Source organism: Gadus chalcogrammus, chromosome 17, assembly GCF_026213295.1.
Source record: "Gadus chalcogrammus isolate NIFS_2021 chromosome 17, NIFS_Gcha_1.0, whole genome shotgun sequence".
Lineage (NCBI taxonomy): Eukaryota > Metazoa > Chordata > Actinopteri > Gadiformes > Gadidae > Gadus > Gadus chalcogrammus.
In genome coordinates, this window is record NC_079428.1 from 13,450,347 (window position 1) to 13,465,590 (window position 15,244).

General features: G+C 45.5%; 1 protein-coding gene across 1 annotated transcript; it reads left to right on the top strand.

Annotated features, from left to right (window-relative positions):
- Positions 1 to 6,960: 6,960 nt before the first annotated feature.
- LOC130370514 (keratin-associated protein 5-4-like) lies at positions 6,961 to 12,737 on the top strand. The gene is made up of 2 exons (XM_056576258.1): positions 6,961 to 7,122; positions 12,014 to 12,737. Exons 1-2 carry the CDS (start codon positions 7,088 to 7,090, stop codon positions 12,735 to 12,737), a joined length of 759 nt encoding a protein of 252 aa, XP_056432233.1. The 5' UTR covers positions 6,961 to 7,087.
- The last annotated feature ends 2,507 nt before the right edge of the window (positions 12,738 to 15,244 follow it).

Sequence of the window (15,244 nt, forward strand, 5' to 3'; positions counted from 1 at the left end):
TGAAGTAACCATTTGGTGAGTATTTAAAAACACGGGAGAGCTAGTTAAACCCCCTAGCCAATCTGGCAAAGAACTGAGGGAAATGGACCGGTACATATACTGAGGGGCTGATTAGCTGATGAGGAGCAGGCGAGTATGGGGGTGGGGCAGGCCAGGTGAATGAAAACAGCAGGAAATGCAGGAGGGAGTGGCAGAGTCTGAAATGACATGAGTTAGTGTGGCAAAACAGGACACAGACAAATGAAAAACTAAAGCCTTGCTGAAGTTGTGACAGACTGGGATAATGTAAGTTTCCATCGGGCTGTTTTGGTCTGGAACTGGTTCACAAACCATAAACAATTTGAATTTGTATAATTGCACCGTTAATCGCCGTTTCTAAACCCTGTAGAAGATTCGTTTTTCGGCTTGAGGATGGCGCGTATATGAACGCCAACCACATGCCCGCATAACTCCTCTGCAGGCAATTGAACAGGCCTGTGGAGACATAGGTCATGGAGACATAGAGGTAAGGTCAATCCATGGATGGATTCGGCACACAAGGCGAGGATCCATAAGCCCACTCACGTACAATTGCCGTGTATTTCTGTGTTTACAATACAGTTCTGTATTTTTGGTTTATTTTTTATTTGTTTTTGCCTAAACTGAATTTACTGCACTGTAAAGTACCGTACTGCAATGTACAGTATTGAGTATTTCATTTTTTGGTTGTTATGAAAACGTCCCTTCTGTGGAACTGAATAAAAACAGTGAATATGTAAGAATGCAGTGTTCTATATATAGTAGGTGTTGCTGCCGACCTGAAAGTGTATTCAGATTATACAAGTGTGTATCATTTTGTCATCAGAGTGACATTTTGAGAAAGGATTGTTAGGTTTGGGTACGAGAGTTTAAATTTGACATAGATGTGAATGGTATATTTCTCAGTGTTGGGTCTTATTTGCTTGTGTGTTGAGTTTTGACACAATGAGCCAAGTTTTGCAAAACGTGTTCAAGCAACGGGTAAAAACTGTAAACATTTGTGAATCTGTTTGGTCTCTTGAATGCACTTTATGCTGAGGCTATTGTAAATACATACATCTCCACTGAGCCATGCAGAATATAGAAGATTAAACTATATGCTCTTGATGATACTGACTTTGCGATTGTTTCCTTGGGGCAGGGGTGGGGGGGCCCTTGAGTCTTGTTGGCCAGGAAATTGTTAATCCGGCCCATATTGTACTATTTGCCCCGATGGCAAATTTCGGTTTGTTTGCAGACACCAACGCGCGCTCGCTCTCTCTCTCTCTCTCTCACTCTCACTCTCTCTCTCTCTCTCTCTCTCTCTCTCTCTCTCTCTCTCTCTCTCTCTCTAACCCTTCCGGAAAATACCATGGACGACAGACTCTCTCCCTCTCTCTCTATCTCTCTCTCTCAAAACAAAGAGGACATTGTCTTATTGTTTGACATGTGCTAGCAGCTCCAGATTTCTCAGTATTCTGAGGTAAAAGGTTTTAACTGGCTGGTTTGGAGCTAATATGACCGACAGTTAGCCATCAATGTCTGTGTGTGTGTGTGTGTGTGTGTGTGTGTGTGTGTGTGTGTGTGTGTGTGTGTGTGTGTGTGTGTGTGTGTGTGTGTATGTGTGTGTGTGTGTGTGTGTGTGTGTGTGTGTGTGTGTGTGTGTGTGTGTGTGTGTGTGTGTGTGTGTGTGTGTGTGTTATCGCGCTGATCAAGGTAACTTGCTGCCCAGACATTGAGCTGCCCGCGGTTAGCTTCAGACCGTGCTACTGTCTATGCTATCATTGACAGTTGACGTTCCGCTGAGAGGTCTGGCTGAAGTCGCGTGTGACGTCAGTTTGTTCAAGCAACGGGTAAAAACTGTAAACATTTGTGCGTTCAGGATTAGGACTAATATGTCGGCCTAGGTCTAATCAATTGTGTTTTAATATCTTTAGCATTCATATTATTGCAATATATTCTTTTCGTAGGCTACTACATCGATAATTTCTTTGGAGCGTTTCCCGAAACTCGTCTTAACATGAACGCGCTTTCACTGCACTCACGATGATCGTAGGATTGTAACTGTCCACTGACACGGTGCTGAAAAGGGCTATGACGCAGGGGGAGACGGAGGAATGTCGCAGGAAAATGGGGTTAAAAAGGGTTAAAATATCTCCCCATCAAGGCCAACCGCAGAGTAGCCTACGAAAAGGATAGATTGCAATAATAGGAATGCTAAAGATATTAAAACACAATTGATTAGGCCTAGGCCGACATATATATCAGTCCTAATCCTGAACGGACTGTGCAGACATTTACATTTACATACTCTCTCTCTCTCTCTCTCTCTCTCTCTCTCTCTCTCTCTCTCTCTCTCTCTCTCTCTCTCTCTCTCTCTCTCTCTCTCTCTCTCTCTCTCTCTCTCTCTCTCTCTCTCTCTCCTTAGCTCTCTCCCTTACCCTCCCCCCACACTCCCCAACAATAGCAACAAGAATCATACCGGGCCTTCCAAAAAATACAATGGACGACAGACTCTCTCAAAGCTGAAGCACATACAAGGGGAACTCAAAGTCAAGCTGATAGAGGCCAGGGAGGAATACAAAAGAAAGGTAGAGAGGATGTTGCAACAGAGCAACGTGCGAGAAGTGCGGGATACGATGAAGACGATGAATGGTATGAAGAAGAGCAGCAGCTGTGTGGAGGGAGATCTAGACAGGGCCAATGAGCTGAAGCAGTTTTACAACAGGTTTGACTGCTCAGCACCAGCGGTCTATGCCTCAACCACTCCAGAGGTTGCTACTGCCTGCGGGCCTGTCCAACCCACACCTCCCACCTCTCACACACACTCTGCCATGCTTACACCCACCATCAAAGGCATCACCCCTCCCCCACAAGGCAACCAAGGAGAGAGAGTAAAAGGGATAAGGAGAGAGAGAGTGAGAGAGGGAGAGAGAGAGAGAGTATGAGTGAGTGAGTGAGTGAGTGAGTGAGTGAGTGAGTGAGTGAGTGAGTGAGTGAGTGAGTGAGTGAGTGAGTGAGTGAGTGAGTGAGTGAGTGAGTGAGTGAGTGAGTGAGTGAGTGAGTGAGTGAGTGAGTGTGTGCGAGGGAAAATGGAAAATGTGCTCTATCACAACCAAAAAGGATCAACTATACACACTTACTGAGGGCTATGAACACACACATCCATATAATAAAGCACATAACAAAAATTAACACACACATACCCACACAGACACAGGGAGAGTGAGTTCACAAATGATTGTACCTACGCACATAATACTGTCACAATCCTACTGTTTGGTAATGTTAAGCTGGTGGGTAACTGGTTGTCATGGAAACTGGGGCAGAGGCTCCCTTTATTGGCCATGATTATGGTCACCTGAAGGATCCACGATGGCGGATAGAAGCAAGATGGTGTCTGAATAAATGGCATGGTGCCCAGACTTGGTTGCACTCAGAAACCAACCTAAGACGTAAATCCTATTCGCCCTCATACAAGGACCGTACCAGGATTAAGGATTCCCATCGGTAACATGCCCACCCCTTTGTCGTGTATGTTTATCAAGTGTTCGTCTATGTTATATGTCAAACAATAACTGAACGGGACCGGCTACCGTCGGGGTATCCAAGCGTTATGGGATTATTCCAGGTAAAATAAAGTTAAAATATAAATTTCTAAAATATCCCTCAACAAGAGAGAGAGAAGGACCAGAGCTCGCCAGGGACCCAGGTGAGTCACTGCTCACATGGCCAGAAGCTATTTGCCTGCCAGCTGTGGTTTGTTACCACTTATGTCTCTACTCTTGCCTTGACAGAGACCTATTTTCAATGTACGTGACAAAACACGAGAAGTAATCATAAACATCATTATACATTATTATTCATTTCATCAACACACACACGCACGCACGCACGCACGCACGCACGCACGCACGCACGCACGCACGCACGCACGCACGCACGCACGCACGCACGCACGCACGCACGCACGCACGCACGCACGCACGCACGCACGCACGCACGCACGCACGCACGCACGCACGCACGCACGCACGCACGCACGCACGCACGCACGCACGCACGCACGCACGCACGCACGCACGCACGCACGCACGCACGCACGCACGCACGCACGCACGCACGCACGCACGCACGCACGCACGCACGCACGCACGCACGCACGCACGCACGCACGCACGCACGCACGCACGCACGCACGCACGCACGCACGCACGCACGCACGCACGCACGCACGCACGCACGCACGCACGCACGCACGCACGCACGCACGCACGCACGCACGCACGCACGCACGCACGCACGCACGCACGCACGCACGCACGCACGCACGCACGCACGCACGCACGCACGCACGCACGCACGCACGCACGCACGCACGCACACACACACACACACACACACACACACACACACACACACACACACACACACACACACACACACACACACACACACACACACACACACACACACACACACACACACACACACACACACACACACACACACACACAAGCTTTTTGATATTAGGGGCAGCAAGGGGAAAATGAACTAACAAAATGAACAAGGACGTCCATCTACTGCTAAAGGCCCGCGACATTGCTTTTCGATCCGGCAACATAGAAGCCTACAGCACATCCAGGGCTAACCTGAAAAGGGGAATTCGGATCGCCCAACAAAGCCACAAACTTCGGATTGAGGAACATTTCAATAACTCCGATCCCCGACGTATGTGGCAAGGGATACAGGCCATCACAGACTAAAGAAGAGTAAACTCAACCCCCTTTTACCACCACTACCTCCTTTGCTAACAAGCTTAATAACGTCAATGCCCGCCTCGACCATGACTGGCCCAGATGGTATCCCTGGTCGCGTGTGGAGAACATGCGCTGAGCAACTGTCTGGAGCCTTGACCGACATATTCAACCTGTCACTGGCCCAGGCTATTGTTCCCATGTGCCTCAAGACCACCTCCTTCACCACCTCAAGACCACCACCTTCACCACCTCAAGACCACCACCTTCACCACCTCAAGACCACCACCTTCACCCCCTTGCCCAAGCAATCTAAACCAGAGTACCTGAACGAGCGATCGTTAGTACTGACCCATCTCCTCACCAAGTGCCTTGAGAAATTAATCTTAGCCCACCTCAAGCCCATCTCGATATTAGCAATTCCTATGCTAGGTTGCTATTCATCGACTTCAGCTCAGCTCAGGATATTGGACTTTCTGATCAACAGACAACAGACGGTGAGGTTTAACAACCTTTCCTCCACTACACTTCCTCTAATCACTGGTTTGCCACAAGGGTGTGTGCTTAGTAATAAAGACGTTATTAAATCTGTCCTTGGTGACCTGGAGGAATGCACAACATATTTATCATGCAGAACAGCTCTGTTGGTGTGTGTCTCCATGAAGGCACTGTGGAAGATGGCTGTCTCATTGGTGAGTATTTGGTACAACATGTTTAAAATACTTTTGCTGGGTTATGTAGAGTTATTTAAAAATATATCATCATTAGGTGTTCATGGTCCCCGCAGGAACTGCCTTATAACCGTGCCCATCATTCTGGCACAAGGAGTCACTTTACATCAGGGGTCACCAACACAGTGCCCGCGGGCACCGGGGCGCCCGCTAGGACCATATGAGGCGCCCACAAGCCTGTCGTAAAAATAACACAACTCACCATTCTTGAACAACTCTTTCCCACCTTTTTTAAGTCATTGTTGATAATTATTGTGAGAAATCATTAACATGATCAGTGTCTTCACATAGATGAGTATAATTAATCATTAATATAAATATATAACTAAAGGCAAACTGAGCAAATTTGTTATTTCAGAAGAGTTTATCAAATTAGGTGCCCTTCGTATGACTCAGTACCCATGAAGTAGCTCTCAGGTTCAAAAAGGTTGGTGACCCCTGCTTTACATCCTTTAAAACATTGTATGAACACACACACACACACACACACACACACACACACACACACACACACACACACACACACACACACACACACACACACACACACACACACACACACACACACACACACACACACACACACACACACACACACACACTCTCTCACACACACACACACACACACACACACACACACACACACACACACACACACACACACACACACACACACACACACACACACACACACACACACACACACACACACACACACACACACACACAAACAGTGAGAGTAAATGGTTACTCTTTTGCAGTTTTAATAAAAGTCTTTTTTCCAACATGTCCCTCTGTATGTACTTAATTGACTTTTAATCAGAGCAGAGGTTATGCTTTGTTGAGGATGGGGCAGTATAGAGGTGACCCTGGATTTCAGTGTCAGAAACTGGCGTAAGAACACACCCTGAATTTATATGAATATATTTTTATAGATATTTTGATATAGGCCTAGAATAATTTAGATCTAGCCTAAAGGGCGTATACTTCACGTAGCGCCGGCCCTCTTGACTTGGGAGGCTATTCATCCTCTCTACTCTTCCTATCAGGCTCTCTTTATCTGCCTGCTTTCAACGAGAGAAGAGGTCTCTCTGGAATCATCTCGAAGGTGCGGGTGTTCTTTGGTAATCGAGTTTGAGACATATTTCGTTCCAGATCATTTTACTCTCCGTTTGATTTTTATTTATAAATGAAATAGAGACTTTTTAAAGTTTATTGGTAGAGCAAACCTTACCTGCGCGAACAACCAACGATTATATTGCGAGCACTAGCCTACTCTGCTAATGTAAAGTGATCTATATTTCATTTCATATCATTTAAGTGTCATTTAGATTTTTATGTGTAAATGAATGAGGGAAATTGAAGAGTTTGTTGGGAGAGCACCTTACCTGGGAGCGCGTATAGGCCTACAATTGTCGAGCACTCTTTACCGTGTTATGCTATTCCGAATTAACCTGCATGAACATAATGATTCAGTGGCAAGTCAGTAGCTTAGGCTACACTATAAACGTAATAGATAGCTTACGATTGTGATTTTCCAACCATCTTTTATTTATTTTCCATTTAAAATAGGAAGGGAGTAGAAAGCCTATCGTCTAAGCGATGACAACCATGAAAACCCCAGGACCAAGCAAGAGGTAAGCTAATCAAAAGCATTTAAACGAATGTTTAGCAATTGTATTTGGGACATTGTTTTATGCCGGAAATGTAATGAGGATAATCCCCGCGGCTCCCGATCCGCATAGGCAGCCGCAGGCCCCTACGGCTCTTTGCCTGGTTTCATACGTTTTTTGTTTGCTTTTTATATAGGGCCTAGGCCTTTCATGTCACGCAAATGCGCGTTTGACGTGAATTTTAAATTAAATTAAGTTATCATTTATCGTCCCTTTTTGGGGCGATCCTTTCTCCCAACATTTTGGATAAAGATAGAACAGTCCTAGTAGGCCTATATATATGAATATTGGCCGAGGCCCAAAAAAGTTTGGAAATGGGTTAGCAAAAGAAGGATTCCGACCTGAGATCAGATCATGTAACCTAATCCGATTTTACATTTGGTATCAAACCTGCCCTTTGGGTTTTTCAAAACTTTGAAATCGGTTTGGCATCGGAAGGGTGGATTCTGTTGGTTATCCTGAAATTTGGTGAAAATCGCTTTGACATTGAGGATTAGAAAAAAAACTTTATTTTACCGTTATTATCAATCTAAAATAATCCACTGCCAAATATGGAGCTTTTTAAAAACTCGAACGTGGGATTTTGCTGGGGCATGTGCCCTAAAAGGGGTCTAGCAACGCCCAATATGTATCTATGTTTTATAAACGAATAGCCTTGCTCACACCTTACAGCCTAACGGTTTTTGACGATTGAGAATTATTTGGCAACAAACAACGCTATGAAGGGGGAAAACATTACCTTCAACAAATTACTCACACAAACAGATACGTTTAAGAAGCAGGCTATAAAACATGTTACGATTAAAAAGATATTTTATCATAGGCTATGCAAAAAACTGTCTTTAGGCCTAAGCCTACACACCACAGGAATTACACCAACATCATCATATTGCAGCACAGCCTGAACATAGAAATTAATTAAACTCTATCCAAAACACAGGATAAAGATATCATGAACAGACTCCATCGAAATGCATTGGACGATCTATGTGACATGTGAAGAAATACACTCCTCGATGTCAAATGACTTAATTAATGACAAAGCTGAAGAAGCCCTGCAGCAATACACAATATAACAACGTAAGCTACAACCAGTAATTCCTAAATGCACATGTCTAACATATATATGTAATCAGGAACTTAACCAACCTTGACAACAACCATTATAAAGAATGATAATGGCCTTATATTAATTATGTTAACTAACAGCTTTATATCCAACCTCTGTAACAGGAACGTAATGCTGGCAAACACAATAAGGCCGACTCCTAACTGAGCCGGTCAGCGGTCTTTGATCAAATACTATCCCCTGGTGGCCGGCGGTAAACTCTGCAATATGTATCAGTTCAGCAACATCAATTCAGTCTGGCGCATGTCAGCCAAGAAATCACGAAATCCCATTAGCCTACCTCATTAAAAACCCTCCCTCTGGCTTTGCGCTGCGCAAACTCATTCACACTATCATTAAAAGTCCAACGACTTGGTCAGCTCACCCTCAATAGCCATGAGAGAAAGCGAGGAGAGGCGTTCTTGTTTCATCTTCGTCCTTAATTTTTTATTAATCCGACCCAGGAGCGGGAATGTGAGTGAGAGCAGTGTGAGGAATAGCCGTAGAGCAACATACACATTCGGAAACAAAGATTGCAGGCAACAATCCATAACGACCCATGGTGTTACATGATTATGGGGCCCTACATCAGAGGCCCATACATCTGTCCTGTATGTTCGCGCTGCATCGTCGGAAACAGCGGCTACTGCACAGCAGACTGATGAAGCAGATAGAGGGGGGCCTGACACTTAATACCCCACGTTATTTGATTGACATATCCTATCCTACGCTTACTGATTTAGGGGGCCTTTTTCGATATTAGGGATGAATAACATGTATAACCTGTGGTTCAGGGGCCCTATTAAGACGTATGATACATCAAACCCAATGCTATTTGATTGAGAGGTCCCTTTCAGATACCAAGAATGACTAACATAACCCGTATTTCTGGGCCCTATATGGCATATAGCCGTTATCCATCCTTGGATAGTAGTTGGATACAACTACGAGGCCACTGCTCAGCAGATTGATGAAGCAGATAGAGGGGGGCGTGACATTTATACCCAACGTTATTGTAATGGATCGGGAGAGGACCGAAATGCATTGGACGATCTATGTGACATGTGAAGAAATACACTCCTCGATGTCAAATGACTTAATTAATGACAAAGCTGAAGAAGCCCTGCAGCAATACACAATATAACAACGTAAGCTACAACCAGTAATTCCTAAATGCACATGTCTAACATATATATGTAATCAGGAACTTAACCAACCTTGACAACAACCATTATAGTAATAAAGAATGATAATGGACTTATATTAATTATGTTAACTAACAGCTTTATATCCAACCTCTGTAACAGGAACGTAATGCTGGCAAACACAATAAGGCCGACTCCTAACTGAGCCGGTCAGCGGTCTTTGATCAAATACTATCCCCTGGTGGCCGGCGGTAAACTCTGCAATATGTATCAGTTCAGCAACATCAATTCAGTCTGGCGCATGTCAGCCAAGAAATCACGAAATCCCATTAGCCTACCTCATTAAAAACCCTCCCTCTGGCTTTGCGCTGCGCAAACTCATTCACAATATCATTAAAAGTCCAACGACTTGGTCAGCTCACCCTCAATAGCCATGAGAGAAAGCGAGGAGAGGCGTTCTTGTTTCATCTTCGTCCTTAATTTTTTATTAATCCGACCCAGGAGTGGGAATGTGAGTGAGAGCAGTGTGAGGAATAGCCGTAGAGCAACATACACATTCGGAAACAAAGATTGCAGGCCACAATCCATAACGACCCATGGTGTTACATGATTATGGGGCCCTACATCAGAGGCCCATACATCTGTCCTGTATGTTCGCGCTGCATCGTCGGAAACAGCGGCTACTGCACAGCAGACTGATGAAGCAGATAGAGGGGGGCCTGACACTTAATACCCCACGTTATTTGATTGACATATCCTATCCTACGCTTACTGATTTAGGGGGCCTTTTTCGATATTAGGGATGAATAACATGTATAACCTGTGGTTCAGGGGCCCTATTAAGACGTATGATACATCAAACCCAATGCTATTTGATTGAGAGGTCCCTTTCAGATACCAAGAATGACTAACATAACCCGTATTTCTGGGCCCTATATGGCATATAGCCGTTATCCATCCTTGGATAGTAGTTGGATACAACTACGAGGCCACTGCTCAGCAGATTGATGAAGCAGATAGAGGGGGGCGTGACATTTATACCCAACGTTATTGTAATGGATCGGGAGAGGACCCAAATGCAGCACACATAGGCAGGCAGATAGTTGGTAATGTCTTTTATTTACAGAAAGGAGCAGATAGGAGACAGGTAGGGCGCAGGCAGGATCCGCTGTCGGGGGCGGAAGGCGGGGTCGATCAACCGGACGGCAATGGCAGGAAGTGACATAGTAGAAGGGATTGAGGAGGAGGATTGAGGAGGAGGAGGAGGAGGAGGAGGTGGTGGAGGAGGAGGAGGTGGAGGAGGTGGAGATACAAACCATGAAAAATGGGAGAATGTACTACCTAGGAGAGGTAAAAAGATAAAAAGAGTAACAGTAATTCGAATGATGATTTTTTGGGTTCGGGTGAAGAAAGTCGTGGTAGCGTAAACGTAAGACGACAGGAAGAACTGATGGTAAAACTTCAGTTTGATTCTCCATGTTCCTTTAACCCACTGAAGCTGTCTAAAGCGTTGCATGACGCTGTAGGAACTGTATCAGTTAAACCACTAAAAGATGGAAGTTTAATTATTCATGTGTTGATTACAGACAGCAAGATATTTTGGTTAAAATGACAACTTTGGAGGGGAATAAAGTGACGTGTGTTTTGTGGGAGAGGAAAAGACTCGCACAAGTAGTGAAAGGGGTCTCAACTGAACTGACTACAGATGATATTATGAGAAATGTAACAGGACCTAGGGTGGAAAGGATAAAGAGGTTGATGTACAGCAAAGATGGTGTTAAGAAAGAGAGTTTATCCATATTACTGTCCATGAGAGAGGAAATACTACCAACAAGAATTAGAGTAGGCTTTATGAGCTACCAAGTGCGTGCATACTGTGGCAACCCAGCCTTTGCCAATCAACTTGATGCATAGCACCTGAGGGCCAGTGGGAAAGCAGACCTTAAGGCCACGTTTATACGTAGCAGGGTATTTATAGAAACAAATATTTCCCCCCCTCCGTTTTCAAAAATAACATTGTGCACACAACATCGTTTTCAAAAAAGTTGTCGTTTACATCAAAACGCATAAATATGCCGTCGAGCGACATTATAACTATGCCAAACCTATGGGCGGCAGTGTAGGGAGAAGGATAAAGCCATGCAAGCCAATCAGAATCCTCAGAATCAACAACAACTAATAACACGAGCGTCTTCCTGTAACAAACTGTAAACATAGGGCGCTCATATGACGTTAAGCATTTCCTGGCGCATAATGTGACGTTTCAGAACCTAAAACCCAGTTTCTACCCGTTGACACGACAACACGTAACCGGCGTTTTCAGAAATCTCCACTTTGATCGTTTTCGGTGCCAAAAACTGCGTTTTCGTGTAAATGAGAGGCCAAACCGTGCGAAAATATCTGCGTTTTCCCTTCGTGTAAACGGGGCCTAAATAGCCTGCTCCAAGGTGCATTCAGGGCTCTCTTGGCTTGGGTGTTAGGAGAGACCAGCCGTTGTGACTGTGGTGGTTCCACCAAGCGGAACCAGGCTGTGGTCCTTGTTTTGTATTATTAGAAGTGCCTTTGTGGCTCAAGAACTTAAGAGAATTATGTGCTGTTTCAGGTGGTGGTTCGCTCTCCGTGCCGGGTTGCCACATTTGGTGGAGAATGCGGGCAACTCGACCGTGCTACGGACAATCATTGGGAGTGATCGAAGACGCAGCCAGAAACGAGGACACGAGAGACGAGGCCGCCAGAGAAGAGGCTGCGTGAGTCGAGGCCACCAGAGACGAGGCTGCGTGAGTCGAGGCCGCCAGAGACCTGGCTGCTTGAGTCGAGGCCGCCAGAGAAGAGGCTGCGTGAGTCGAGGCCGCCAGAGACGAGGCTGCGTGAGTCGAGGCCGCCAGAGACGAGGCTGCGTGAGTCGAGGCCACCAGAGACCAGGCTGCGTGAGTCGAGGCCGCCAGAGACCAGGCTGCGTGAGTCGAGGCCGCCAGAGACGAGGCTGCGTGAGTCGAGGCCGCCAGAGACGAGGCTGCGTGAGTCGAGGCCACCAGAGACGAGGCTGCGTGAGTCGAGGCCACCAGAGACCAGGCTGCGTGAGTCGAGGCCGCCAGAGACCAGGCTGCGTGAGTCGAGGCCAGCAGAGACCAGGCTGCGTGAGTCGAGGCCGCCAGAGACCAGGCTGCGTGAGTCGAGGCCGCCAGAGACGAGGCCGCGTGAGTCGAGGCCGCCAGAGACGACGCCGCAAAACGAGCCACGCTGGCAGCAGAAGCCGCCACGCTACCCGCAGGACCGCCGCTCCTCCGAGAGGCCTCCCGAGGCTTCATCAAAGGGTGGAGGAGTGAGGCAACCCGGCCCTTGCCAATCAACTTGATGCAGAGCACCTGAGGGCCAGAGGGAGAGCAGACCTTAAATAGCCTGCTAAAATGTGCATTCAGGGCTCTCTTGGCTTGGGTGTGAGGAAAACCTGTGTTTCTATGTTCTTTTAAACAAGAGATCCTTGTTTTGTATTAAAAGTGCCTTTGGCTTAAGAAATTAAGAGAATCGTGTGCTGTTTGAGGTGGCGGTTCGCTCACCGTGCCGGGTTGCCACAATACATCCCACCACTTCGATGCTTTAAATGTCACAAATTTGGGCGTTAAGCAGCAATATGTAGAGGGAAAGCAAGATGTGGCAAATGTGAAGGGGAGGATCATGAATACGATAAATGTAAGGAAGGTGCCCGGGTTAACTGTGGTGATTTTGGAGGTGAGCATAGGGCTACCTATAAAGGGTGTTAGGCTCATGAACCCGCAGCAGAGGTTCAAAGAATTAAAGTGGAGGAAAAGGTTACATATGCGGAAGCAATTAAACAAGTTAATGCCTGAAAAGATATGGTGAAACAACAAGGAGTTGGCCCTGGAATACCTGTACAGAAAAAAAAAAGTTAATGTATTTGACATTTTTTGTATGTGTACACAATATTTAGTCTTTCAGGAAGACTAAATATGCTGATCAGACATAAAACCGTGCTTTGAAAGCATGAAATGAGGCAGCCAGTAGCCTTCCTCTGCCACACTGGAGGGGGCGTATGCGTGAGCCCACAGGGTACAGGATGCTTCCGTCTTTTACGCAGTGTCAAGTGCACTACATCAGTTTGTGACACGAGGTTATTAGACGATAGAAAAAGCTTCCTGAGCACAAATCTTTCAATCGCCAAATTCGGGTAAAGACTACCCGATTGGGCGAGTGTACATTTTGAGCTCCTCTAAGCAATGTTGTGCATCGCTCAAAAAATAAAATAAAATGAAAAATAAAGTAGGCCTATTTCCTCATTAGCAACCTGTCGCACAAGTGCGAGTAGACTTGGATTTATCTTTGCACGTAATACATTTTAATAGCAAATTCTATCAAAACTGTCGCACTGTACAGCCCTGTCAACGGCATCTTCTGTTCCGACTATAAACATTGTGACTGCACTAACTCACCATACATAGAACAGTGGCGCCCTCTACTGTTAAAGATCTGTACTATATCACAATTGCGTTCATATATTTTTAAATCTGACTCTGAAAAAGTCAGTGCCTCACCAGCCACGAACCTCACCGCACGTCTCTGAACTCATGGAACAGAGACAGCATTAGATCTTACAATAGTATCTGATCAGATGGGGTAAGTCAGTGGGAGGTTAATGGAAGTTGTCTTGGCAGTGACCATTATATTATTTGGTTAAGTATTAGGAATCAAAGTGGAGGATAATTGGTTTCCAAGGTGGAAAATGAGAAAGGCAAACTGGGGGCTATAAAACCTGAAGGCAAGCGGTAACGTGAAGGAAATAAGGTCAGATAAGATAAGGAGACATATGGTGTTTTCCCACGATGTAAACATAGTATTTGAGTTCCAGAAAACATGTTTTTGAAGCTGTTTGCTGGAAATAGCTTTTAGGGGGAAAAAAATCTCGGCTACTACCGCTATTCCCCTGTTTCAGTCCCTTCAGCGCTGTTTCTGGTGTCTGTAGCTTTAAATGAGCTGACAGACTCATTGACAGCTCATTGACCAATGAGCTGTCAGACTGAACCACAGCATGGAGGAGAAGGGGTTGTTGCCGTTTGCAGACTCCTGGAGCTCTATATCTGTATAATATAGGCTAACCTAACCTAATAATATTAAATATGGGTATTTATATAATATTATATCTAATATCACGTCCAAAAGCTATGTGCGCCTCGGATGATATTATGAATCATAAAGACTGCGTCTGACGTCTCTATACTTCCACAACAAGTAGCCTAAGACCTTTATTAGTGGGGGATATCTCGGCCATGGTTGAGAAGAATTGGGGGAAAATAACTTTGGCCTTGACTCTCTGAAGTCCATGAACCGCGACATGGAGGAGAAAGGGATTTCACTCCGGCAGCTGAGAGCTGCCGGACTGCCGCCGAGCTCCCCGCGCCGGAGCTGCTGGACTCCGTCGAAGCGGCGCGAAACACATTCAATTCCACTGAATGTCCAGCTGGCGCAATTTCGCAGTACCCCGGAAATAAATTGTTTATAACTCAACCTTTTTATCTGAGTTATAGACAACACTGTTGTAAATGCAGTATTATATTATCCAAGATTTTTCTTTAAGATTCTGTGACCTTTATTTTCTTAGTTACTATGCTGTTGTATGTCTAAGCCAATAGATGGCAGTGTGAGCTAAATAATGCAGTTCTCAACAACTATAGTGATGAAAGGAAAAAATACGGTTTGGATGAAGGAATAATCAAATGGATGTGAACTGTAACAACAAATTTGAGGTATATTACATTTCCTTTGGGTAATTTTTGCTTAAAAATTACCATAATCCCCCCCGGTTTTTTGTATTTACACA